The sequence below is a fragment of the Chelonia mydas genome, chromosome 8 (assembly GCF_015237465.2).
Source record: "Chelonia mydas isolate rCheMyd1 chromosome 8, rCheMyd1.pri.v2, whole genome shotgun sequence".
Taxonomy (NCBI): Eukaryota; Metazoa; Chordata; order Testudines; family Cheloniidae; genus Chelonia; species Chelonia mydas.
Genome location: NC_057854.1, coordinates 20715014 through 20742393, shown reverse-complemented (window position 1 = coordinate 20742393; position 27380 = coordinate 20715014). Strand labels below are relative to the sequence as shown.

The 27380-nt window shown below is 48.2% G+C and overlaps 1 protein-coding gene across 2 annotated transcripts in view; it reads left to right on the top strand.

Annotated features, from left to right (window-relative positions):
- Positions 1–23376, top strand: part of SH3PXD2B (SH3 and PX domains 2B) — a 116832-nt gene extending 93456 nt beyond the window's left edge. Inside the window, exons 7-15 of one of the 2 annotated variants that reach the window (XM_043520883.1) lie at positions 1283–1308; positions 2050–2085; positions 10650–10784; positions 12445–12549; positions 15035–15152; positions 17099–17325; positions 18112–18161; positions 18824–18949; positions 21222–23376. In XM_043520883.1, the coding sequence (XP_043376818.1) occupies positions 1283–1308; positions 2050–2085; positions 10650–10784; positions 12445–12549; positions 15035–15152; positions 17099–17325; positions 18112–18161; positions 18824–18949; positions 21222–22754 (2356 nt within the window). In that variant the 3' untranslated portion in view covers positions 22755–23376. The remainder of the gene's footprint in view (positions 1–1282; positions 1309–2049; positions 2086–10649; positions 10785–12444; positions 12550–15034; positions 15153–17098; positions 17326–18111; positions 18162–18823; positions 18950–21221) is intronic. The other variant, XM_037907221.2, reaches the window with a different exon arrangement.
- The last annotated feature ends 4004 nt before the right edge of the window (positions 23377–27380 follow it).

Below are 27380 nucleotides of genomic sequence, written 5' to 3'. Positions count from 1 at the left end.
CATCTAGGATCAAGGAATGTAGGCCATAATTACAGGATGGGGGCTTTGTTTGGGAAGCAATGATTCTGAAAAAGGTTTGGGGGCTCATGCTGGATAATCAACTGAACCTCTGCTCCCAATGCAATATTGTGGCCAAAAGGGCTAATGCCTTTCTTGGATACGTAAATGGGAGAATCTCATGTAGGAGTGGAGAGGTTATTTTACCCCTGCATTTTGGATCCGTGTGACCGCTGCTGGAATACTGTGCCTACTTCTTGCGCCCCCTTCCCCCCCCCCCCCCCCCCCCCCCCCCCCCCCCCCCCCCCATTCAAGTAGGATGTTTATAAATTGGAGACAGTTCGGATAATAGCCACATGAATGATTAAAGGATTAGAAAACCTGCCTTATGGTGATAGGCTCAAGGAGCTCAATCTATTTAGTTTAAGAAAGAGATTGTTAAGGGCGATTGGATTATGATCTATAAGTACCTACACTGGGAACAAATATTTAATAATGGGTTCTTCAGTCTAGCAGAGAAAGGTATAACATGATCCAATGGCTGGAAGTTGAAGTTAGTCAAATTCAGACTAGAAATAAGGTGTACCTTTTTAACAGTGAGAATAATTAACTATTAGAATAACTTGCCAAGGGTTGTGGTGGATTCTATGTCACTGGCAATTTTTAAATCATGATTGGATGTTTTTGTAAAAGATCTGCTCTAGGAGTTATTTGGGGGAGGTTCTATGGCCTGTGTTACACAGGAGGTCAGACTATGATTACAATGGTTCTTTCTGCCCTGAGAATCTGAGAGTCTCCAGATGTCTTCACAGTAGTGTTTCATGTTCAGCAGGAGCCTATGTTTGTGTTAAAATCACATTGGATTACTGCTAGCGTACAAGCTGGGCCCCCTCTGCTGGAAATGTCTTGGTCAAACCAACACTAGTTCCTGTCCTGTTTCTCCAAGCCACCATGTCAGAACTTTGGCTCCCAGGCCAGGCAGCTAGGGAGGGCAAGTGGGGAACCTTTCAAGAACTGAACTTCACTGTGTAAAAAGGCTCCTGTAAAGGAATGCACATCAGTGGGAGAAACAGCTGTTTGAAAGGCTGATCATGCTGGGCGTCCTCCATCGGAAAAGCAGCTGGTCACATGGTGAGTCAGTGGCAAAGCAAGGGATAGAACCCGGGGTCCTGTCTCAAGGCCTCTGCTCTAACCACTAAACCACACTGATATGTGCTATCTCAAAGTTAGATGGCTCACTGTATCCCCTTTCTTTGCTGATCTTCCCCTTTTCTCTTCTTTTCAGGGAACCCAATGGAAAGAAGAAGTCTGGTAAGGACAATTTTTTCTTCTTTAATTTCAGCATCTCCTTCCTTTTGTCTTGCTGCCATTGTAACCTGTCCACGCAGTACAAGTTTTGGAGGGTGGGGGGAAGAGTCCATAACACCAGCTTGTACACATCCATTGATCAGCTGCAGCACCAATAAGTGGTGGGAGAGAGATTGGCGGTCATCATCTTAGAAGCTCCATCTGGAGTCACAGAAGTGGAGCAAGCCTCTCTGCTTGGATCTTTCCCTTCCTCTGCTCCCTAACTTGGTTACTGCTTCACCCCAGATGCTGGTGGGCGAGATTGGGCAAGGGATGAGTGTGAACAGGAGGCTGATTTCCCGGCAGCCCATCCATGTGTTTCACTGCAAACCATTGTGAGCTCCAATTCTAGGCTCTTCTCTGCCTCCTGTATGGTGTCTCTGCAGGTATATAGGGGCCTCCAAATATAATGGACTTCCCCTGCCCTTCTAGAGTGTACTACATATAAGGGGCAGAGGGAATCCTCTGGTGGCCTGGGGACAGTGGAACAACCCTCTTCCATTACCCCTTGCAGACCTCAGCATAGGGATGTGCTGGGGCAGTTAGGAGGGCAGACGGAACATAGCTGGAGTGTATTGCTCTCCACTTCTTCAGGGCTACAGGATTGTTTGTTGTTGATCTAACATTTCCACCATCACCTTCACCTCCATGTTTATTGCCCCTTCCCTCATGCTTTCTTTCTCCACCATTTTGTTCCTTCATTAGGGTTTATCCAGAGAACGGCTTCTTTCCTTCAGAGAGGTAGTAACAGCCACTCCCCGCTTGGGCTTTGCTCTTGCTTTGCCTTTCTGCTGGGCGACACCGGCTGTTTCTGTGTGGGGAAATCAGGGGCCCCTTGCAAGAAGCTATCTCACACCCCACAGCTCTGTTTTGTTGCTGGTTGACTTGAGGGATTGATGAGGGGTTGGGAAAAGAACATCCACTGGGTTTTGTGACTGTCCACTCGGGATGAAAAGGCCCATACAAGAGTCTTCTGTTGAGCCCTGACTACTAGATCTGAGTAGCTCAGTACAGTCTGTGCAGATTGGAGGGACTATCCTAAAGGTCTTCAGGCAGAGGGCAGAAGCTTTGTTTTGGGCTGGAAATGTGGAGCTGCAGGTGTCAGTCAATCCCTGCTCCTGGAGAATTGGCCTGGGCGTGTGATATATTGGATGTGTTGACAGAGCTGTGTACACACACCCAAAGTCTTAGCTCCATCTTCTGTGTTCTCTTTGGCTCTGAAGGGCATCCCTCCAACACAAGACTTCACGGTGTCTTTCTCATCAGGTACCTACCATTGATTCTGGGCTTTGGTGCTGACATCTATCATTCCTTTATCCTTCTTTTCTGTCTCTTGGTACATCTATAGCTTGTGCCTTTTTGGAAAGTTCCCACCATCAGTTGGTCTGAACAAAGCTTCTGGAGGACTATTAAGAACTTTCCAGTCAAATATTGCCCTACCACGTGATGGCAGAGAGAACAATGTCCCCCTGAGAAGACAGGGTTTTCTTTGTTCTTGGGGCACATCGTGCCCTTGGTGTTATCTGGTGTATTGCCTAGTAGGATTTTAGCTATATAGCAGAGCACTGTTGGATGGTGGTTCCTCTTTTCTCTGGCTCTCACTGCCACTAGGTGCAGCTCTCTAAACCAGACCCTATGGCATGGCTTATACAACTCTCAGGTGCCAACTGCAGGAGCCTTCCACTGCTCTTTAGTGTGAGGCCGTGGCTGAGTCTCCTGTGGCAAAACAATGGGACAAGAGCAAAGTCTGCACGGAGATTAGATGCGGAAAGCATAAGGTTGTGGTGTAAGCTTAGGTGGTCCTTTGAGTGGTAGGTGAGAGAGCACAGAACGTGCCCCAATGGTGTTGGGGACAAGTGTAGGCTGAAACTGTGGTTTCTCTTTTTCTTTTGCTAAAGCTGGTGAGCCTCTCAGTCTCATGAAATCCTTTTGTAGGACTGAGTGAGAGCAGCTGGCAGCTAAATGCGGGAGGGGAGGGTATTTGTATGCAGTGTGGAATCAATATGTTGTTATTTCACCTCAACCCACCTGGACGGGACAGAGGGAACCTTACGGTCTTGGGTAGCTTTGATCGAGAGAGTGTGCTAAAAATAGCAGCGTAGCCATGGTATCAATGGGCCTGCTGCCAAGTACAGTCCGGTCCAGAGGACTCAGGTGGCTAGCCTGAGCCACCACCCACACTGCCATGTCTACGCTGCTAATTTTAGCACACTTGCTCACTCAAAGCTAGTGTGTGTACATCGACCCAAGCTGGAAATTACACCTCCAGTTGTTTTGTAGACATGCCCTTAGTCCCACGGACCCAGTGAGCGTCGAGGACGATATCTGGAGTTGGGGCTGGGGGTGCAGGGAGTGTTTCTGTGGTTGAATATTCCCTGAGGGCAGAGTCACAGCAGCCACCTTAGAGTCCATGTCTGTCCGAGCTGCCAAAGGCTTTTCAGTTAGCTGCATTAGCAGATTTGCTCCACCTGCTGCTGCAAACCCACCAGCAGGCCAGGTTTATAGGCAATGCAATTATGGTGAAAGGATTAGAGAGGCAGTGGTCTTATAGTCATCATTAACCTCTTGAATGATACTTGCTGTGCACCTGGAAGGGAAGCTACTGGTTGTTTGCTGTGGCACCTGCTGGATCACAGCCAAACTCTGCTGCAGTAGGAGAACTCTGACTGCAACCATGCGGACAGAATTCCACCCTCATTCTGAAGGCCTGAGGGCTCTTAGGTAATGTACTGTAACAAGCAGGGGAAAGATGCTTGTGTAAATGTAACTTTAAGGCCTGGGGATGCCTCATGCCAAGATTCTTTTCAGAGACGATAGTTGATACCTTACATCTTCTAGCAGGGGATGGGCCCTTCCCTTTTCTCTCTTTTAAGGGATCATTATTTTAAAGATCTTTGCTCCTCAGGTCCATTAGCTCTTGCTGCTTATCCCTTTCCTATGCTGATCCTGACTCCACACACAGCAAGAAACAAAAGTGTTGCTTTAATGCACATTGTCCCTAAGGAGCTAACAACAAGCTGCTGGTAACAAATTCTCAGGGATAGAATTGTTTTCCAATTGCGTATTTCTCTGAGGATAGTCAAGAGGTGTCAGCTGCCCTTTAAGGTAACATTAAGAAGAATAATCACTCCAGGGCCAGTGGCAGGAACAATCCATGTTTATAAACTGGATTTTCATGGATATAAACAAATGTGCTGTTAAATGGCCATGGGTAATGTGCTAAATCCCCTTAACCCTATTTGGTGAAGAATGAAAGGAATGAGTTGCTCAATTCCTATTAAAAGTCAATGAGAGTTGGGCACTGTACATTATAGCCCCTTTGAAAATCTGTTCAATGGCCTGTGTGCTTCTGGAGGTCAGGCTAGATGCTGGGGGGCACAGGAGGACTCCAAAGTCTGATTTTGTCCCTAATTTGTTTGTGTTTAAACTGTTTTACAAACCCTCCCACCCTCCCCCCCACACACTATTTTTTTTAAAGCTTCCAATAGAAAATATTTAAGTAAATACACATTCACCTCTAAGGTGTGTATAACACACACACTGCAGCAGTGGGCTAGTGCTTGAGAATCCAAAAGTGAAAATGACATTTTATATATATATATATAATACACACGTGCGTGCATGCACAAACACGGTGGAACTCATCTACCAGATTCTCAAAGGGCTAGTAACATAGATAAGGACATTTGGATGTTGGTTTTATTTTTAAATTATTCTTAACCTGGTCATGTCTCTTTAATTGTACTACGTGTTGTTGTATTACAATACTGCCTAGAGATCCCAACCAAGATCAGGACATCATTGTGCTAGGCGCTGTACAAACAGAGGAAGAGACAGTCCCTGCCTGAAGAGCTTCCATCTCAATAGGCAAGAAAGACAAAGGACGGCAGAAGGGAAGAACAAGCCAAGCCCTGGCGTGTCCACAGTGGAGACCTTTCAAGTCTATTGATAAATGGCAATTCCATATGTTTTTTTTTTTAATCATTTGCAGCCCTGAGGAAGTCGCTGAACAAATAAGAGGGGCAGCAAGGAGGGGCTTGCACTTCAGCATGTTCTCTGCACAAGAGCAGAAAAAAATCATCACTGCAATAACCATGACATTCATAGACTCATAGATATTTAAAGTAAGGAGGGACCTCTGTGACCATCTAGTCTAACCTGCATAACACAGGCCAGAAAACCAGTGGAACAGATGAAATAACAGTTGCACAAAGTCAAGCCAAAGGTTTTTTGCAGGGGAACAGGCGAAAGCGTTTAGCAAAAATGCCTATTTTCCCTTTTTTGTTTCCTGTTTCCGTTTGGAGATGGAAGTGTCAAAACACCATGAGATAGGTTCTGTTCTCTGTTATGACATCTCAGGGCCAAAATGGGAATGGGTTGGAAATCTCTCTAGCACAGTGGTTTTCAAACTGTGGGTTGCGACCCAGTACTGGGTTGTGGAACGTAAGGCACTGGGTTGCCGCAGCTGTGGTCAGCATCGCCGACCAGGCTGTTAAAAGTCCTGTCGGCGGTGCTGCCCGGCTAAGGCAGGCTAGTCCCTACCTGTTCTGACACCGCGCTGCGCCCCGGAAGTGGCCAACAGCAGGTCTGGCTCCTAAGTGGGGGGACCATGGTGCTCTGCACGCCACCCCAAGCCCTGGCTCCACACTCCAGCCAGTGGGAGCTGGGGTGGGGTGGGGGGAGGGGCAGTGCCTGCTGGCGAGAGCTGCGTGGAGCCGCTTGCGCACCTCTGCCTAGGAGCTGGACCTGCTGCTGGCTGCTTCCGGGGCGCAGCGTGGTCCGCAGTGCCAGGACAGGCAGGAAGCCTGCCTCTGCACCCTGGCTGCTCCGCTGACCGGGAGCCATCCGAGGTAACCCCGCGCCCCAATACCCTGCCCCAGCCCTGAGCCTGCCCCCAAACCTGGAGCCCATTCCTACACACCAAATCTCTCATCCCTGGCCCCACCCCAGAGTGTACACCCCGAGCTCAGAGCCCTGACTCTCTGCCCCAGCCGTGAGCCCCTCCCACATCCCAAACCCCTCATCCCCAGATCCGCTGGGTCGTGGACATCAACAATTTTCTTCAACCGAGTCACCAGAAAAAATTTTGAAAACCACTGCTCTAGCAAGCCTGTTCTCATGAAACTTCCAGCCTGTGTTGGCAGGCTTCAATGCTTTGGGTAAGTGTCCAAACGTCCAACTGAACTGAACCGCCACTGCTTTTGAGGTTGATTTGTCACTCTTACGGTAAATGGTGCTGTGTCTGGTTATTGGTGGCCTGTCACTGGAGTGAACCTACCCATTTAGCAGTCCCTAGGCTGTGAGCACCACAATCCTGATCCAAAGACTTCACTGAGCTCTAGATCAGGGCCTGTTGACCCAGTGAGCACCCCCTTATTGGACCACATGCTTGTGGCAGTAGGTGCATTGGAGGCTGTTCATGCAGCACTTGGAAGGTCTCTTCATTCCTTGTTACAATTATTTGGCCCACAGTTCTTTTTCATAGAACTTACCTTAAACTTTCTCCCCAGGCACACACCTCTGGGTACTGCTCCCCCATCTTAAACCATAGATCTACTGCATGGTTATTTCTGAGACCCAACCTTAGCCATTTTATTGTTAACTCAACATTGTATTTTTGTGGTTGTGGATAATTACCCCAAGAGAAGGAGCTTCTGGAATTAACTCCTACCTCTTCCGCCAGTAGCTGTTTACTGCTTTCTGTTGCTGGTTTAATAGGTGTGGTGCAGGTGCCAGAATTGCCTGTTGAAGCTGCAAATAGCCCCAGAACAACGGATGTAATTATGTCTGGGGAAGCAGTGTTCTTCCCTCTCCTGTGTGTCTGTCCTCATTGGCTGAGTAAGTCCTCTGTTCGGTTTAAAGCAGAAACCCTTCAAAGGAGCAGTCAGAGCAGGAGAGGACATGGGTCCAGAACTCAAAGCACACTCAGTTTACTTTGGAGGGTTATTTTTAACTCACCCTGGCAACTGCCTCCCGTTTTTGACATGGAGGAAGCTCTAATTAACAGTAACTGAACCTCTGCACTGCGCTGCTCACCTGGAACACTGCAGATAGCTGTTTATAGTATGACACATGGAAAATTGCCCTTTGTGCCTTCGAATAGGACCGTCCTAAAAAATACATCTTCCATTTAAACTTCTGTTATAGCAGTCGCTTCCCAGAGCAGGCTTTACATGTTAAGAATCTGGCACTGAGGAGTTGCTTGCCTAGTGATCATAGCCTCCCAAAAATTTGGGATAGACTAGACTATCTCCACCTTTGCCCTCCAGCTTTGGCTGTCGCAGGATTGTTCCGTACAGTATGTTCTCCCTGGAGCGTATTCTCCAGGCTGTTTATTGTGTTCAGTTTTAAACTTCTCAAGTGGTGGGTCTCCCGTCCCTTCCCTTGGGAGGTAATTCCAGACTAACTGGTCTTAGGAGTAGGATCCTTTTCCTGATATGCAGCCTGAATATTTTTGTGGCATTTCATCCCAATACTCTTAATCATGACCTTCACTTCTTACAGAATTCCTTTTCTTCATGGGGATACACACCCTGCTGAGATTTGCAGATGGTCATCCTATCTCCTTGTAATGTCATAGCCATTCTACTGAGGCAATGGGCGGCTAAGATTTATGCGTCTGGAGGGGTCTTTCATCTGAAACTTGAGGACAATAGCTGGAACATATGCAAAGCCCCTCAGCAAGCTCAATCTAAATTCTATGACAAGACCCCTGCTTTTAGCAACACTCCAGCTATAATAGCAACACTCCAGCTATAGTAAACAACACTTAGGTGGCACAGTTCCATTTCCAGAGCAGTTGGAAAATATTAGTTAATCCCCACCACATCCCAGAGAGATAGGAAGTATTATCTTACAGGTGGGGAAGCTGAGACACAGAGAGGTTAAATGATTTGCCTGAGGCTGCAAAATGAGTCTCTGGCAGAACCAGGAGTAGCATTTGGGAGCTCCTCGCTTGGCTCCTTTTTTTCAGTTCTCTCGACCACAGTGTCTCACTCGTTAGAACTGTCTCCACTCAGATAACACATAGGCAAACAGCTGTGTCATTTATGTGGGTGGGTAGAATTTTATGATATATAAGGACAAACTGAGTTAGTAGAATTCCATTTCCAAAATGCAGCTGATTTGCACCATACCCACGTTTCACAGAAGGAGTTGCACTGGTAATAAATACCAAGCAATGGCAGTGGATCTGTATCCAGAGCATTTTAATAAATGAAAAGTGTTTAAAAAATCAATATAGCCTTGCACGCTCTTGCCAATTCTAGTTACATTTTTTCCCCCACATGATGCATTCCAGCCTCCATCTGCTGGACAGACTCATTTCAGAGTAGCAGCCTTGTTAGTCTGTATTCGCAAAAAGAAAAGGAGTACTAGTGGCACCTTAGAAACTAACCAATTTATTTGAGCATAAGCTCAATGCATCTTAGTATATACTGCCCCCTACAGTCTGAGAATATTCTGAGCAAGACCAAAACTTTTCTGCCTTTGTCTTTCTGCAGGGAGTGGACATGGCGGATTTTGGTTTTAGTTCTTTTGATTGTAACTTGTATTAATATTCCATTCTATAGCTGGCAGGACTCTTCTTACCATAGTGAGCATTGTGCTCTCTCTTTATCCTGTCTGTACTTGTCCCATGTCCAGCAGAGCAGGAAGATGCTTTGGAACATGAGCAAGCAGGCACGTGTTAAACTGCAAGGCCAGCTGAATTCTTGGGGTTTTTAAAAATCCCTGTTTGCTTAAGCTTCATCCTCCAGAAGTGCAAGCTCAGAGCTCCTGTAGTGCCAGATGTAGTTACCACAGGAAATAACTCCACATATTTTACTTTGGCCAAAGGCCATGAGGGACAGCAGCAGAGACCCTGCCGCAGGCTGCAAGTTATACTGGCTAACAATGTTCAGGGCATTAGTAGGGCATAGTGCAAACTCTCCTGCAGGCCTTACGCTCTCTACACATACTGGTCACATTTGGCTGCGTTTTCCCTGTCCTGCATGGAGAGTTGAAAGGCACTAAGCCTCAGGTTGATTTTCATTTGAACCACTGAAGTGCATGGTGTTTTACAAACATACAAGGCAACAGAGTCCCTCCCTGCCCATGAAGTTTCTGATGTAAAGGACCGATCCTGTAAGCCTTCGATGAGTGAGTCCTTTGGCAGCTATGTGCATAGATCAGGCCCTAAATGAGAACGCTACTCACGCATGACATCACAAGGGGGGGGCAATGGGAAAGGAGTTGGGTGGGAATGGGCAGAGTGAGACATAGAGGAGGGGGAATACTTTCCCCCTTTCTTTTTCTCTGTCAGTGAGTTGCTTTCCTTGCATTGTCTTTGGTTATTTATGTGTATTTTAAATAAGAATATACTGCAGGCAGAGGGCAGGACTTGGCAGTGGGGGCTAGTGGTGAAAAGCAAACCAGGAGACTAAATCTGAGGAGGGATTTTAATGGGGAGAGACAAGAGACAGTCTCTGAAATATATAGGGTTAGGCAATAAGGCAAAGGAAGGGGAGGGTCTGTTTTGTCCTGTGAATGCTTGTGAAGCTGCTATGTCCAAACCCCTAGGTCAAGACTTTTAAAAGTGAGTTGTGACTTTGGGTAACCAACCCTGAGGCACTTCAGAGGGGCCTGATTTTCAGAGGGCAGATGCTCAGCACTTTCTGAAAATTCAGCCTTTTGAGGGATGTTTCAACTTGGCCCCCCAGAACACTAGTCACTTTTGAAAATCTTGGCCTGTAATTGTGCAGAAATAGATGGGAGCCCCTGATCAGAACAGCCTCTCTTGGGGTATTTTGGCATTTCTGCCTGGAACCAGGATGGGCAGCAGCAGTGAGAAAATAACCAGATTTTTAAGTTACTTTGTTCTCTTAAGCTTTGCCCAACTTCCAAAAAGTTTGGGTTGAGGTTCAGGGTGATTCTCAGTTCTTTGGAACCAGTTCTCCTGTCCATCACAAATCCGTGCACTAGTTAAAGCGTCCCTTGGTTTTTCCTGCAATTACGTCAATACCAGAGGAGACCAGGCAGCTGTTTGCATCTATGGTGGTGGGAATGCTTGTGCACCTCTGGAGTGCAGGCAGGAGGTGGGGAGCAGGTTAAGAGGCCTCACCTGGCTGCACTGATCTCACCTGGCCACTCATTTTCTCCTCTTCTTCGCTCTGTTTGATTCACCTTCCTCACGCTGGGGTCCAAATGATGCCCTGCTCCTGTAGCTTCTTGCAGGCCAGCAGTAGCCATGGAGCAGGTTGGTGATATGTGTTGTCATGAGCCATGGTGACTGGGTGCACAGATTGTGTTTTGTTCCCCACATGTAGGTGGTGACTTGGCATCGGTAGATCCCATGGTCCTGGAGCAGTATGTGGTGGTGGCAGATTACCAGAAGCAGGAGAGCTCTGAGATCAGCTTGTGCGTGGGTCAGGTGGTGGATATCATTGAGAAGAATGAATCAGGTAAGGAGAGCCCAAGTGTCTGTGGACCCAGACACGTGGCCTTAAACAAATGGTTTTAAATCCACCTCATCCCTCACAGAACAGGGTCCCCAGCACAGTGGGTGATAGTCCTAGAGTGTCGTCATGGAAATAAAAATAACTTGAGCCAACTGGCCTCTGAACACCTCCAAGGGGTCTCCTAAGGCTGTCCTCTCAGCTTGCCCACATCAGCAGTGACTGCTAGTGTTGCCATCTGAAGGCTGTTGGGGGCCTGTGTGAAATGGCTGTTCTTTGTGGACATGGTCAAGATATAGGCCCCTAAATTATGGGCCAGATTATCCACAGTGCTGAGCACCCAGCAGATTCAGTTGACCTCTGTTGGACTTGTGGGTGCTCAGCACATCTGAGATTTGAGCCACTTATTTAGGAGCCTAACTAGATTTAAGAGCCTAATTTTAGGCTCCTGTTTCCAAATATCTTGGCCCATATGTCCACATGACAAAAATCACCCCCAGAGTCGGCTCCCTTGTTGGTGACCTCTGCTGAAAAGGACGGGGGTGGAATGGAGAATGAAACGCTAGTGCAGCAAGGCACTTCAGCGCAGGGGGAGCCCCTCTGAAGTTAACAGAACAACCCACATGCTTCAAGTGAAGCACATCCTTAATTACTTGGAAGGGACTGTGTGAGTGCTTTAGGCCTAGTTTTGGGAATTTGTTCGAACAGAGAATTAGCTTACAGATGTCATAGAAATTACTTCATGGATTTAACAAAGAAATCAGAAAATAGCTTTTGCTTTGAATTTTAACATTCTGGAAACACAAACACAAGAAGATTAATTGTATTAGCTCCTAATTTTTGAGAACCAGAAAGAGGACATTGCAGTAAAAGTTAAACTAATTATCAGAGTCAAATATATATGTATGTATCTCACACACACACACGATTTCAGCCCTACTTTTCTGTTAGCAGATTGTACATGAGCAACTGCTGATTTTTCCCTTCAGATTTTCCTGTGAAATGTTTGGTCTTTAGATTATTCCCTCAACAAATGGCTTGTGTGTTTGATAATGGAGCGGGGTTGATTCATTTTGATTGGACACGGTCATGGTCCTGTTTGTGACTTCTGGATAGTTAGGTTTCCAGTGAGAATACTCATGTTTGAGTTCTGAATTTGCTTTCCACAGATAGTCTTTAAAATTGGCTGTTTTCATGAATGCACAAGTGGTGGGAGCCAGTGGATTATTTTTTTTATTTTATTTGCAGCCAGATTCATTCATCTCTGCTAGTTAGACTGGGCTTGGATATTAAGCTGAAGGAAGTTCAGAAAGAAAACAAACAGTATAAAGAGGAAAAGTAAATTAGATGTTAAAATCCGTTCCATTTTAAGAATCTTTGCTGCTGTTAGTGACTGGGAGGGACTGTGGTCTTTTAAAGCCTGACCGCTTTCCCTTCAAACTGTAAATTCCTGTAAGGTGGTAAGTGCTGCTCGTGCAGTCGTTTGCCCTGTTGCTGTGGATTCACCCAGGTGTAGACCCACCTTCCAGCCTGTTGCATACAGACCAGGCAAGGAGCATGGTTGAGCGGACTCCTGACTGGTTGGAGAGAACAGTTGTCAGCTGGTGCTTGTGGGAGCATGTTCAAAACGATGCCCCCAGCTAAAGGGTCTGCTGCTTGTTTTCAGGCTGGTGGTTTGTGAGCACATCTGATGAGCAAGGCTGGGTCCCAGCTACATGCCTGGAAGCTCAGGATGGTGTCCAGGATGAATTCTCAATGCAGCCCGAAGAAGGTAAGAAGCCAGTTTGAGAAGAGCTGATCCACCACTCTATCCAAGTATGCATGGGACTTCCTGGGCTGCTTAGACCTTTTCCCTTTAGCACGGTGGAGCCCAGGGCAACAAACCTACAAGTGACCTTGGATTGGGGCATTTAACAAGGCATGGCCTTAATCTCCCTATCTTCCCACCAGGAGTCAAGATGAGAACTGCAGCCAGCTGTTCTGGTGCCACTGGCAGAGAAGTTGGATGCTGATGGGTTTGAATGAGTGGCCTGCCCATCCCCCTCTGCCGCAAAAGGGGCTGTGTGTATCACCTCCCCAAAACACCCAGTCCTGCAACCTTGGGGGAGCCACAAGCCCTAATCTGGATCCCTGTATCTGTGTAGTTGTTCACTTGCTATTAGTAAGAACAGCAGGTCCTGGGTGGGGGCGGGGGCCTTGCCTCTCCTATTTCACATGAGCTGTGGCCTTCCCCTTATTAGAGAGGTGGGTGGGTGGGGCAGGCAGGAGAAAGGAGAATACAGTGGCACATGCTGTTGGAATAACAAGAGTACAAGCTTTATTTAAGGTAACTCAGACGTACCCCATGCTCCCATACAACGCATCCTGACCTCTCTAGGAGCTTGAGCTCCAAGAAGTCTGGGCTTAATTTAGGTCCATAGTTAGGTTTACCCCACAGCCTGGGGAGGGGGTCGCGTGGGGAGGACCAGTGACCTGAAACCCAGATGAGTACAATCTGACAGCTCCATGGTGTCATCCCTGTCTTCGTCCTACGGGCGAGACTACAAGGTCTGTTGCTGCCTCCTTATGTCCTCTTTTGTCCCTCTCCTGCTTCCCTGACGTGCTCCTCCCAGTCCCTTGGAGATACTGGTCTCTGCCCAGGCATGTTGGCCGCCGTCGGACCCTTGGGGACTTGTACACCAGTGGATGGGGTCAAGGTGGATGCTATAGAGACTTTTTCCGCTGCCTTTGTTCTGTGCTTGGAGCCTTGCCTGTGTCTGTCTGCATGCGCTGCAGCCTGTGGTATTTGTATGCCTGGCATGTGGTGAACTCTGCTGGTGCCAGCCCCTCTGCATTCCACTGGTGCCTGTGTGCATTGCTGCCTCCTGCTGGCTGTATTGTCAAACCTGCTCACATCAATAATCAGTCCCTCTGCTGGCTACTCCTTTAGCTCACTGGGTAAAGGCCTATCTATTCTGGGCCTGAAGGCTGGAGTTTCTGCTCCCTGATATCATATGTGTGCAGAGCTTGTACACTGGGCTGTGAACCTGGATCTTAGCACTTCAGCGGGGGGTTAGGAGGTGAGGGCTTAGCTCAGAGCTCCTGGATTGTCAGGACATTTCTTAGCTTTGACTCAGCATGCAAAGCGGGTGGAGAGTCATATGGAAAATGAGCTTCCAGCTCTCCAATGGGCAGTTCTGTTCCAGGGATGCAGAGGCGGGAAAACTGTAGGGTGGAGAAACATGATGCTGCAGCATCTCTGAGTTTTGAGTTTTTCCCCAGGTGGTCTGCATCTTATTCCATAACCGGCTAAGTGCAAGCCCTGCATGGGTTTGCCCCTCAAAAGCAGGGACAGGGTGAGGGAGATAAGAAAATAAGGAACAACTGGTTGATTTAACAGCATCTTGTTTGCAAAGTGAGCGTTGCTAACAGGTTGTTTTGTCCTTGCATCTCCTTCCCCGTTAGAAATAAGACCTTCATATCCCTGCCCACAGTCACTCAGTCCAGGAGATAGGGCACCAGACTAGGAATCTGTTCCCAGCTCTGCATCTCACTCATTGTGTGACCTTGGCAAAGTCACTTCCCCACTCTGTGCTCGAGTTCCTCCTCTGTAAAAGGGTGTGTTAATACAGACCTACCTTTGGAGAGGGATTTGAGATCTCTGCATGAGAAGTTATTTCTATATGTGCTTTTTAATTATTGTTCCATGGTGCCCCCTTTCTGAACTATGGCTAACACAGCATCATGGCGCACCAGGGTGGCCCAGTGACTGGGTGGATAGAGAGGTGGGAAAATTTAGATTAAAGCAATGGACACCCTGAAGCACAATCTCCAGGTTAGCTGTGGGCTAAAGGAGTGGCAAGAGAGCTGGGTTTCTGAAAGGTGGTCTAGAAGAAATAGTGGTTGTAATGTAGGGATTCAAGGCAGCAAGGGGTGGGGTGAATCCTTGAGGCTTTAAAAATAACAGAGGACACAACCCTGAACGAAAATGGGAACTGTTCAGAGTGCTAAGCCAACCTTGCCTGGGCCAGGTCTGTCCTCCCATGTGGAATGCAGACTGGGACTCTATGGCCCTGCCCAGTGTGTTGGTGAACTGGTGTGCGCTTGTACATTTCAAAGCAAATCCATTGGCATTTGGAAATGTATTTTACCGACAAGTCTGTTCCAAATGAGTGTGCGTGCGTGTGTAGGCGTGCACTCTTAGTGTGGCTCCTATTCTAATGAATTTTGGTTTTCCTAAAATAAGCCATTTATGACACTGTGTTTGTACTTAACAGAGGAGAAGTACACGGTCATTTACCCATATACCGCTAGAGATGAGGATGAAATGAACCTAGACAAAGGGGCTGTGGTAGAGGTGATCCAGAAAAACCTTGAGGGCTGGTGGAAAATCAGGTACCTTCCTCCCTCTTGCTATTCTTACAGGGTGCAGGTGGTGTTTATACAAAGGTGGGGGGGGGGCCCTTGAGTGTGTGGGAGGAATAATCTGAACAATCTTTTTAAGGTGTGTGTCTGAGGGGGCTTCCCCCCAAATCCTAGGGGGTGGTATCCTCTCGCTCAATGTATTAGGGAAACAGCACAGGCTAATAGATGGAGAGCAAGACTGGGAGTTGGTGCCTCTGGGTTCTCTTCCCAGCCCTGCCACTGACTCACTGTGTGGTCTGGGGTTCTGGTTATCCAAGCTGTAAATGGGTGCCAAGATCATGATCCTTGCCCATCTTTCATCCCTAGATCTCAGAGCACTTCAGAAAAGTGTCAGGTAAATGCACAGTATTATTACTGCTGCTAAAATGCCAAAGGCACTAACAGTAGAGCAAGCAGGAAGAGATGCCAATGTGGCAGCCTTGTTCTGCCTGTTTTTTTTTTTTTGGAAAGGGAAAGGGGTGGTGGTTAAGGGCACTTCTACACTGTAGCAGCTATTGTGTGTGTCAGAGGACCTTGGTATGTGATGATCTCTGACACAGCTCTGTCTTCTCGCCTGACTTTCTCTGTCTAATGTATCTGTCCAAGTCTTATATGACCCCAATCAACGTCGTTTGCTGTTGCAGTGCAGATAGGACTGAACCCTGGTCTTACTTCATTCCCAAACCACTACAGCCCTGCTAAGGTCATGCCCTAGCACAGCTCAGGCACATGGTTAAAACACAGATCAGTCCCATCTTGATGCAAGGGTGAGCTGTGTTTTAATTGTGTTGGGGGAAGCAATGACACCACGGTGATACCTCAACAGCATAGGGGAGACCTATATCAGCCCCTTAATCTTACTGCATGCATCATTGTCATGGAAATGCCAGTGTGCTGGTGACTGTACATATGTCCTGTATGAGGGCCACCTATGCAGGCTAGATCCTCTGACTGTATTATGGGGCTTTTCTTGAAACGTTGTCATCCAGGCTAGACCTGCTGTCCTCAGCCTGTTTCACAGGCCAAAAATCTCTGAGCATCCAGGGCTAAGGCTCATTAAGTCTCAGAGGCTGGGTGGGTGTTTGCAGGCTAGCAACGGGCACGTGCAGAGTTGGGTGGGAGACGCCTTGGTTTTCTTAACCTTGCACTGAACCTGTGGAGTTGGCAGCAGCCAGGCCGAAAGAATGCACGTTGATTTCTTAAACTGGGAAAAGCTGCTGTGAAAAGCCCAAGACAATTACAAGCTCAGCATCTGGTGCCATCTGAGCCCTATGACTTCACCCCCAGCCAGCGGGGAGAGGTCTCCTGAGCTTCGCGTGAGATCCTCGGGTATGGCTTTTTCAATCAGAGCGAGGGGGTTGGGTTCTCCACCAGACTTTTTGTGAATTTAGTGCAGAGAAAGGAGCCAGACAGCCCTGCACACTGAATGCCTGTGTTTTAAATCAAAGAGCAGGTACCTAATGGGCAGCAGCGGCTGTTCAGTTTCCCCTGACGCTGCCCTGCCACTTTGCCTCACTCCGGATCTGAGCAATTCCTGAAGGGGAGAGAGGAGAGGCGATTTCATTGCCCACTTAGTCCCAGATCCCTACGCTGAGTCTGTCTGCAAAGGGGAGCCAGTCAGGGGTGGAGCTTTCTGTGATGTGGACACCTGGTCCCTGGAAATGTGGACTGAAACCAAACCAGCTCGTTTCACACAGAGGCCTATGTGGACAGGTCTTGGTCAGCACCTACGGGATCTGCCAGCTAGCACTGTATGTGACTCAACACTGATCCCCGGGCCCAGCCACTTCCTCGCCCAAATGTAGTTGGGCATATGTATGGGTTGGCTCACCGGAGCAGGCAGAGCTCTGAGGTGTAGGGAGGTGCTGAAGTAAGAGAGGTTGGTGCTGGCACGAGCCCCAGCTGATGAGGCTGAAGGAAGGATCCCGTTGTTACAGGTATCAGGGTCAAGAGGGCTGGGCCCCGGCATCCTATCTGAAGAAAGGAACTGGAGAGATGTTTACACAGAAATTGGGATCTGGTTCATCCACCCACTCCTGTGCCCTGGATCTGGATGGCGTTCCCCGGCAGCAGAACTCGACGGGCCGAGAGAAGGACGGGCCCAACAACCAAAGAGAGGGGAGGTTTGATGGCCGACCATTACCACAGGCTGACATTCGACGCAGTAAGTGGGCAGTGGGGAGATTCTAAAGGTTGGGTGTTTGGTGCAGCTCCTCCAGCGTGGCTGTGTTGCTGAACAGTGCAGCCGGGCGCAGGGGAGGAAGCCAGCTGCCCTTCCGAGGGCTCCTGGGCACTGGGTGGTTTTTCACTGTGTCTGGACATGACTGTGTTAAGAACGAGGCTCTTAGTGGAGATCAGGGAGACTGGCCTGGGAGCCAGTGAGGATCGTTTTGTGTAGTTACCTGAGATCTTTAGATCTCTCTAATGGGGCAGAAGCCAACATGGGTTCTGCTCCCCCTCCACCAAGTCTTCCCTTTCTCCTTCTCATGAATGAGGCACATCTCATCCCCCCTTGGTAGCTGTGAGTGGGTGGGTGCTTCTGGATCATCCCTGCAAGGTTAATCACTGGAACCGGGTTTGAATGCAGGTTTCTACATCGGTAAGACAAGTGCACTAATATGCCACCCAGTTTCCCCCTCCCATGCATGCCCACTTGTGCACTGTGGCTTTTGCTTCTGGCTGGGCTCCCCTGGCATCTCTGCAAAGGGCTGGGTGTGCTGGAAAGGCTCTAGGTCCCTGTAGTTCCTGAACAGATAAGGCTCTGTCTGACTCAGTTTGCTTTAGGAGAAATGAGGAGCAGGGGGGCAGCCTAGCTGCACTCTGTGGGGAGGGAAGGGCATAAGGTTTGGATGTGGGGTTTGTTGCTGCTCTCCTCTGAAATGTGTCCTTTTGGGAACGTGTTGACGCTGCGCCTCGAACCTCAATGGAATCTGGAATTGTTTCTCCACAGAGTCGCCAAAGATGAGGCAGAGGCCCCCTCCTCGCCGAGATCTCACTATAGTAAGTGTCCTCCTGGACCCAGCTGTCCCACTGGCCATCACTGCCACCTCCCCAGGGGAAAAGTCCCTCTGCCAGAGACATTTGTATCTCCCTTGGCTCTGGATCCAGGAGAATGAAGCTTCTGGGGCAGAGGAGATGGGAGAATGCTCTCAGAAGGGAGCTCTGGTTCCTTCATGTTCCCTGCTTGGAATCTCTCCATGTGCAATGGCTCTGTTGCGTGCAGATGGATCTAATGCAGGGGCTGGGCCTTCCTGCAGCCATAAACTTCATCTGGTTGTATTTATTCTCTAAGCAAAACTTAGTTGCTTTGTTTTTTAAGTCAAGGGGATGGTTGGATTGAATAAAATGTTCATCCCGTGGGTTACAGACTTGCCACAGTTAGATTGCAAACTCGCCCCCTTTCCCTGGGGCTGGCAAGCCTACAGGACTAGTAACTGGGTCGGATGTGCCATTGAAAGCAAACTGGATGATTTTGTGTCCAGCCTGAAGACAGGGTAAGTAGCTATGTCTTTGAAGGTGCTCTGTGTGCCAAGTGGGTTACCCAGTGATGCTGTCTGGCAGCGTGCTTCTCTCTGGCTAGTTAGCCACTGAGAGCCATCCATGCAAGTGTTCGAATGCATCTTCCGAGAGATGAGCTGAATGATTGTTTTTTATTGCAATAGCCACGTGGTTTGAACCTGCCTAAACCTCCCATCCCTCCCCAAGTGGAAGAAGAATATTACACCATTGCTGACTTCCAGACCACCATCCCCGATGGCATCAGCTTCCAGGCAGGAATGAAAGTGGAGGTGAGACTACATGCCATCTTCCCTCCCTCCCTCTCACTTCTCCTCCGAGTCACCCATTCAGTTCACTGAAAGTGAGTCTGGGATCACCTCTCATCAACCCCCATTGAGATTTTTCATGGGTGAGGTTCAAAAAAGAACTAGAAAAGTTCATGGAGGATAGGTCCATCAATAGCTATTAGCCAGAAAGGGCAGGGATGGTGTCCCTAGCCTGTTTGTTAGAAGCTGGGAATGGGTGACGGGATGGGTCACTTGATGATCGCTTGTTCTGTCCATTCCCTCTGGGGCACCTGGCATTGGCCACTGTCAGAAGACAGGATACTGAGCGAGATGGACCTTTAGTCTGACCCAGTATGGCCGTTCTTATGCTTTAATGGTCTATTCCAGGCCTGGCGGGCTGTATGTCGCACCACTCCCAAATCCCGTTAGCCCTGGGGTGAGTTTCCAGATGTGGAGTCCATTGCCAATCATAGAGGCACTATTAGCTGCCCCGGGGAGAGGCTGAATCCTGGTGGTAGCCCCATCTGTGTGCTTGGAGGGTTGATTCCGTGCCAGGCAAAATGAACCTCCAGTACATGGAAGGGGTCCTCCACATGCTCATAGCATTTTGGAGCCTCTGACCCTCAAATGCCCTATTGGACTCAGGTGTGCAGCCCAGTGCCAGGGTGCTTGTGCGCCTGCACTTGTGACAATTGGAAGCCTCTTGACTAATAGTGATAGGTTCCTCCTCCTTCCAGAGATGGGGCTTTCATTCACCTAGTCACAGGTCTGGTGTACACTTAAAAGTTTTGCCAGCATATCTGTGTCTGTTACGAGTGTGAAAAAATCACATGCCCTCCCGCTGGCGTAGCTGTGCTGGTAGAAGCCCTGGCATAGACGCTGTTATACTGGCCAAAGAATCCTGGTATAGGCTATTCCGGCAAAAGGACTCTCTTGCCAGAATAAAAGCTGCCTCTCCACTTGGACAGTTTGCTGGTATAGCTACGCTGGCAAACCCTTTCTAGTGTAGATCCAGGACAAACTAACTTACCATGCCTTCAGTGGCTGGGAGTTTCAGTGAGCTGCGTGTGGTAACTGTCTTGGCTGGATGGCTCAGCAGTGTCACCCAGTGGCCAGTTGCATTATGTGTGTTGATTTTTTTTTTTTTTCCCCCTCTGAAATCTTGAAAAATCTCAGACTGTCCTTGTCTCCTGTTCAGGGTCAGAGAGAGCTGAAGTGTGCCTCTGAACCCAGCAGAACCTCCCTCATGTGCTGGTGTGCCTGAGATGTTTTTTATTTTGAAAAATACTGTGAATTTGGTAAAAACAACGAGGAGTCCTTGTGGCACCTTAGAGACTAACAAATTTATTTGGGCATAAGCTTTCGTGGGCTAGAACCCACATCATCAGATGCTCATGAAAATGGAGAATGTAGAGAAGCCAGTATCTCCAAATGGGCATGTGGGTTTAAAAACGTGGGCCAGAATCAGCTAGGGCCAGGCAGAGTACAGGCACTGAGACAGCTTCCACCCCATGCACATATACCAGTACGCCTCTGTCTTGACCTGCAGCCCTTCTGCTATTCCCGCCCCACTGCTCTGCCAATCCTCCTCTCTCCTGGCCTGAAGCATCCTCTGTAGTGAGAGGGACCCAGGACTGAAATAACAAACAGCTCTGCCAGTGCATCCCAGTTCTGACCCAGGGCAACCTTTGCAATTCTATCCTCACCTCTTCTAATGAAACTCCCCCTGCAGGCCCCCTGCTCTTGCAGTGCTAGTCATGTCCAACGTGCAGAGTCTTCTGATGTGGCAGTAGTAAAAACTTGGTTTAAACCCATCAAACTCGCTTCCCCTGTGACTATATCAAGTTTTGATACTGGGCTTGTGGAGGTGACAGCAGTGTTGTTTAGTACCTGGAGCACTGGACTGGGACTTGGGGAAACCTGAGATCTGTTCCTGGCTCTGCCACTGTCCTGCTGGATGAGCTTGGGCCAAGTCACTTCACCTTTCTGTGCCTCTTTTTCCCCACCTGTAAAATGATGATAATTCTCTCTCTTATAAAGTGCTTTGAGATCTCTGGATGAAAAGCGATATAGACGAGAGGTGATATTATTATCTTTATTATTTTTATTATTTGTTGGCCCATTGCACCTTAAGTGCTCATGGTCCAACTTTTCCGAGGTGTGAGCCCGCATTTCTAGGCTGCACTTTTTTTGCCCTTTGGTTCATAGGCAGCTGTTGTGCAGAGAGGCCTGGTTATGTATTTCTAAGATGTGATGGTCATGTTTCTTTTTCCAGGTGATCGAGAAGAACCTGAGTGGCTGGTGGTACATTCAGATTGAGGAGAAGGAAGGCTGGGCCCCAGCTACCTTTATTGATAAATACAAGAAAACTAGCAACGCTTCTAGACCTAACTTTCTAGCACCGTTGCCTAATGAGATGGCCCAGCTCCAGCTTGGCGAGGCAACTGCAGAGAGCAACACCAACGAAGAAGCCATCGGGCCATCCAGGCCTCTGCCTGAAGCTCCACCTAATGGTATAGACTGTGGAATAAAATGGGCCAAAGACTGGAAGGGGAAGGAGGCTCTCAAGAGTGCCCCCTTGGAGAGCAGTGATGTAGCCGCTGGCTATGAGGAGATCTCTGATCCGGATACAGAGGAGAAGCCCAGCCTCCCACCCAGGAAGGAGTCGATCATTAAATCCGAAGGTGAGTTAACGGAGAGGCAGAGGCCTCCACCCAAGCCCCCAGGCATGATTTTGCCAATGATCCCTCCAAAGCAGACAGTCGCCCCGAGGGACAGCAGGAAGCCAGAGCTGAAAACGGAAAAGGGCAAACTGTTCCAGCTAAAAAACGAAATGGGCCTGGAGTGCGGGCACAAGGTGTCAGCCAAAGAAGTGAAGAAGCCGAACCTCCGACCCACTGTCAAGCCAGCCAAGCCAAAAGCTGAGCCCCCAGAAGACAAGTCTGAGCCAACGACCCAGAATCCCTTCTTGAAATCAAAACCTCAGGTCAGGCCGAAACCAACTGCAGCCCCCAGGACAGACCCACCTCAGGCAGATGATAAACTGGACATTGGCAATCTGAGAAGCAAGCTCAGACCTGCAAAGTCCCAAGAGAAACCCTCTGAGCAGGACCCCATGCCTACTGAAAATTTCTTCAATAACAGTGCGCTCCCAGCAGAGCTTTCTGGCAAGCCTCAGGAGCGACCGAGCATGGAGAACAGACCCCCAACCAAACAGGACAGCCAGATCCCAAAGGAGGCTCCACCCAGGGCTCCCTTCAGCCTGCCAAAGATGGCTGACAGTGAGCCCAAGAACATCTCCCCGACTCCCAGAGAGCCACCACTTCAGCGGCCAGTGGTGCCACCCAGGAGACCTCCTCCTCCAAAGAAAGTGGTATCCTCCTCCTCTGGCCCCACTTCAGACCTGAAAGCCCCACAGAGGGAAGTGCCTGAAATCAGAGCTGCCTCGGTGCCTGGCCGGCCCATGCTGGTTCCACCAAAGGCCAAACCATTTCTGCCTGCTGTGTGCCAAGATGAAGCCAAGGGGAAAAGCAGCTTAGGCCCAAAGGTAACGCCCAAGCAGGTGGAGAGAGCAGAAGCCAGGGAGAGGACAGCTGCCCCCTTCACCAATCCAGACATCTCCAAAGAAGCCCTCTATGTGGCTGTGGCAGATTTTGAAGGAGATGAAGAGACCAGCAGCTTTAAAGAAGGGACCTTATTTGAAGTTCGTGAGAAGAACAGCAGCGGCTGGTGGTTTTGCAAGGTCCTAACTGGGGGACCTTGTTGGGAGGGCTGGATTCCCTCCAATTATCTAAGGAAGAAGCCATAGTCTGCCCTCAGTTTACACAGTTGAAGGTTCCTGTTCTTTCACCTGAGTATTTAATTAGCTTATTAATTTATAGTTTTCCATAATGCTGGCTTAAAAATATGTGGGATACTGTACATTCCAATTTGTGCCATTCCTGAGGCAGAATTCAAGAAGCAGCTTGACATAACGCAGCTAGGCCTTCATTCCTGCTCTGTCTGCTCCCCCCTTCATAGGAAATACTTTCCTCTGTCCATCTATGGCAGCCCAGCCCCTGTAGATGGACATGTGAAGTTGTTTCTCAACAAGCTTCTTGGTGTATGTTGGCAAAGGCAGTTCCCTCCCCACCATAGGAAAATTATTGGTGCCCACTAGGCTTTTTGACGAGACTACAGGGAAACGAGAGGAAAGTCAGCCATGATCCAGGTAAAGAAATGAAGCCAGCCCCACTCACCAAATGGAAACTGGAATAACAAAAGGAGTTGCTTTTCCCGGTGGCTCAGGGTCACTGTTATATGTCTGATACTGTATTGCCAAGTCCAGCCATACACAGGAACCATAGGAAACTATGGGGACAAGGAGAAACAGTACTTCAAAATCAGGTCCATATAGCTGTGTGTGCATTGACATGCTCACTCATGGCCATGTGTCACAGTCTAGTTAAGTTTGTGCCTTGCTTGCTTGTACCATCAAACACAGTCCTTTTACTGCTTGTTGTTTCCTCTACAATGATGGGTGTTAATTTAAATATAATTTAGGTTTTTTTAAAAGATACACTAATGGAATGGAGGGTCCTCTGTGCTCTGCCAGGGCCCTGCTCGGACTTGTGCCTGATGGTGATTCAGGCAAGCTATGTCACATTTCATTTCAGTGGCTGGAGAGAACTATGCAGCATGTTTCACTGCGGGCTTGGCAAAGAGAACTCGAATGAGGGTGCTGAGAATGCTTGCACCCCTCTTCCCAGCACAGACTGAAACTCTGCATTTCATACTGGACTGCCCAGGGAAATGGTTCCCTTGACCCGTGTTCCCATGGTGCCCCAGGGCTGGTAGGCAGCAGCTAGAAGGTGGCTGTACTGTAATGAGCGCTGGTATCATCTAGTACAATCCAGAGTGTCGGCTTGGTCCCTGGAGATGAAAAAGGATGGGGAGCATGTGTGACTTTTCTGGTACTCAGGTGTTTCTGTTTCTCTTAGGCTTGGCTCTCCCTTGTTTTGCTCTCCTTTGGGGTGGGAGAATATAGTGCCTTTTGTTGATACCTTGCTTCCCATTTAAAGAGATCTCATCCCCTAACCATGCTGGGCTTGTTAAACTCTCTCTGAAATGGCTTATCTGCCTGTTTCTTCATCTATCTTTAAAGCTGTTCTGGAGATACTTTCACTGTGTCCCCCATGTCTGTGCATATGTCAGTGTGCTTGGAGGTTTCACTTAAAATAAAGTCTGTTTCAGCATGTTCACCCTCCTGCCTGCTTGGCCTAACCCCACTTGCTTGCAGTGCTGCTGATTCCAGGAAGAAAGTAGGTTTCATCTGATTGGCTGTCACTCCCTCACATCCCTTTCTTTCCTTTTGTACTCAGCTGGCTGTGGATTCAGCGCAGTGCCTTCTCTATCCTAGAAGAGTTTTAAGCCCCACTCTTGAGGATTACCACTTGCCATGTCAGAACTCCTTCCCACCTGCCACACGCTAACTGTAGCAGTAAGCACTGCAGAGGTGACTCCCAGATACAGTTTCCATTGTGTGGAACCTGTGTAGAATTCCATCTAAAGCAAAGTCCAACAGAATCATATACTGACAACCTTATTGATGCAGCATGACAAGTCACATCAGGGTATTTTGTCCCCATGCACACAGTCCCATCCCCTGGACAACTATTCGATTAACTCCATTCCTATTCATCAAGTCTTTATCACAAAGGTATACATAGGATTATTAATCTTAGTTTATAGAGCACAAACTTAATGAGAACTGTACTGTACCTGTCTATTTCTCTCTTTCTCCCTCCATCCCCCCTTCTCTTTTTTCCCTTTATCTAGAGCTTTATAAGATTGCAGATTGTGGGTCATGTGGTAACTAATAATCTCATTGTTTTAGGTGACCCTTGGTACATACTTTATAGTAGGATCCACCAATGCAAGGTGACTCATGTAGTATTTGTGATGTGGTTATATGCTCCCAGCAGAATCAGGTAGCAATTTAACCCTACAACGTTGCTGCATTGCATCCCTTTGCTTAGTTAAAACTCCTCCTTTGTGTAAATATGGATGTGGCTGATTATGGGTTAAGAGTGGGCTGGGCAGCAGTAAAACTTTGTTCATGTCTTCTTTGAGTTGTGAAGGTACTAGACAGAATTGTGTCCCTTCTCTTTCACTCGTCTTGGGCTGCTTCTATGCTATCAGTTCGCACACACATACTCATGCTAGCTTGATGAGAGCTAGCACAAGTGCAGACAGCAGTGTGGCCGTGGTATCACGGGCAGTGGCATGGCTTAGCCAGGCTGAATATGTACCTACAGGGTGCAGGTGGGTTTGTACTTGAACCAGCAAATATAGAAACTGTGCTTGCTTTCCCTGTGGTATTTCATGTCTCTCTGTCACTCTTAGATTGATCTTTGTTCCACTTCAGTGAGACAATGTCATTTCTGTTGCTTTCGTGCCAAATTAGGGCTATTTTTCCCCACACTAAATGATGAGACTGTGAGTGTTAATGAATGTTTCATTCTAATACATTGAGCCAACTACAGGGATTATTACAGGATTGATCTGTAGTTACTGCACAGGCCTCAAGTAGCTATGGGTTAGTTACGTCACCCGCTGTATAAGTGGTGGGAACACTTGAAAGGACCAGAAGCCCTGTAAACTAGCTGGCTTAGAGAACACAAATAATCATCTAATGCCCCTGCCTCTTCCTAGTCTTTCCCACCACCCTGCCCTTGCCATATATGAAATCAGAAAGGATCTCAGGCTGGCAAAGAGGATCCCAGTGTGGAAGAGGCTGAGAACTTTACTACATGACACCCTCCTTTTTATCTGGGATCTACAACAAAACTCCTCAGACGCAGATAATATGGTTCAGTGCTCAGAGCAGGGGGGAAAACCTTCTGATTCTCTCCCTGTCTCTGCTACTGAAGCTCTGTCACCACAGGCAGGGCTTGTCACCTCTGTGCCTTGTTTACCTGTCTGTAAAATGGGGATAATTCTACTGACCTACCTTGCTGGGGGATTGGGAGTTTCAGTTAGCTAATGCTTGCAAAGCACTTTGAGAACCTAAGCCAGAAGGCACTAGAGAAGGGCAGAGTTTCATTTTAAATATGATTCCCTGGTACCTTAGCATTAAACTCCCCCATTGTTACAAAGTAGCTGCCTTCCATAGAAACCCTCACCATGCAGCTTAGCAATTAGCATTTGCTGTGTGGGTGAACAATACCATATTTTTTGTATAACAAACCTGGCTTTTCGGCTCTTCAGCTCAGTGTATCGCAGGTAGGCTGGAGGCCTCAACTGCAAACTGTGGAAGACTGTTTGTTTGTCTCCTTATACTATGTAAACACGTATAAATCTCTACATTACTGTGGGTGGGCAGGGGTGCCTGAGGAAGGTAGATATGGCCTATGTAAATGCCATACCTATACTTTCACCATTAGGGTTGTTTGGTATGGGGGGTGGGGGGATTGTTTTGCTTTGTTTTTTAAATAAAAAAAATTGCTTGACTGGTTTCAAGCAGAATTGTGACCATGTCTGTGGTTGGTGTGTGTTTGTGCTGCTAAGGAGCTGGCTGACATGGCAGCTGAGTCTCTGTGGTGCTGGGCTACAGGGCTGCAATACAGTGTTATTTTGGAAAGTATGTTGTATCCACGTTAGAGCATGACAGAAAATCCACATGGTACCAGGCCCTTCTGTTTGCTGCCTGTTCTCATTGGGGAGCTGAAGGGATTTCTCTCCTCCATCAAGGTTTTTACACAGTGTCAGCGCAGCTTCTTCATTTATCACTTTCTTTGCCCCTCTGTGTGTCTCACAAAGCTGGTGAGCCACATTTCAGTCCGTACTTCTTAGCTGGGAACAGAGGAGCTGCTCTTCAAAGACCTCCTGGGAGGATCTTTTTATGATGACTGTCAAGCCCATCCAAAGAGCCACTGATCATCTCTGCTGAACAAACTGTAAGAATGGCCATACTGGGTCAGACCAATGGTCCATCTACCCAGTATGCTGTCTTCCAGCAGTGGCCAATGCCAGATGTTTCAGAGGGAATGAACAGAACAAGGCAATTATTGCGTGATCCATCCTCTGTTGTACAGTCCCAGTTTCTGGCAGTCAGAGGTTTAGGGACACCTGGAGCATGGGGCAGCATCCCTGGCCATCTGCTAATAGCCAGTGGTGGATCTATCCTCCATGATAAGTCCAGCAGTCAACATCCTGGGACAGAGAATGAGAGTGGAATGGAGTTTAGATGCAAAGTGAAACTTTTTAAATTAGTTGGTTTTCTGGGGGAGCACTATGGAAAGAGTGAGATGTAAGCTAGAAAATGATGCATTAGTCCATTATAGTCATGGACCAAGAACCCATTGTGCTGTTTGCTGTACAAAGAAAACAAAAACACAGCACCTGCCTCAAAGAGCGTACCATCAAAGTATCAGACAAGAGACGACAGGTGCAT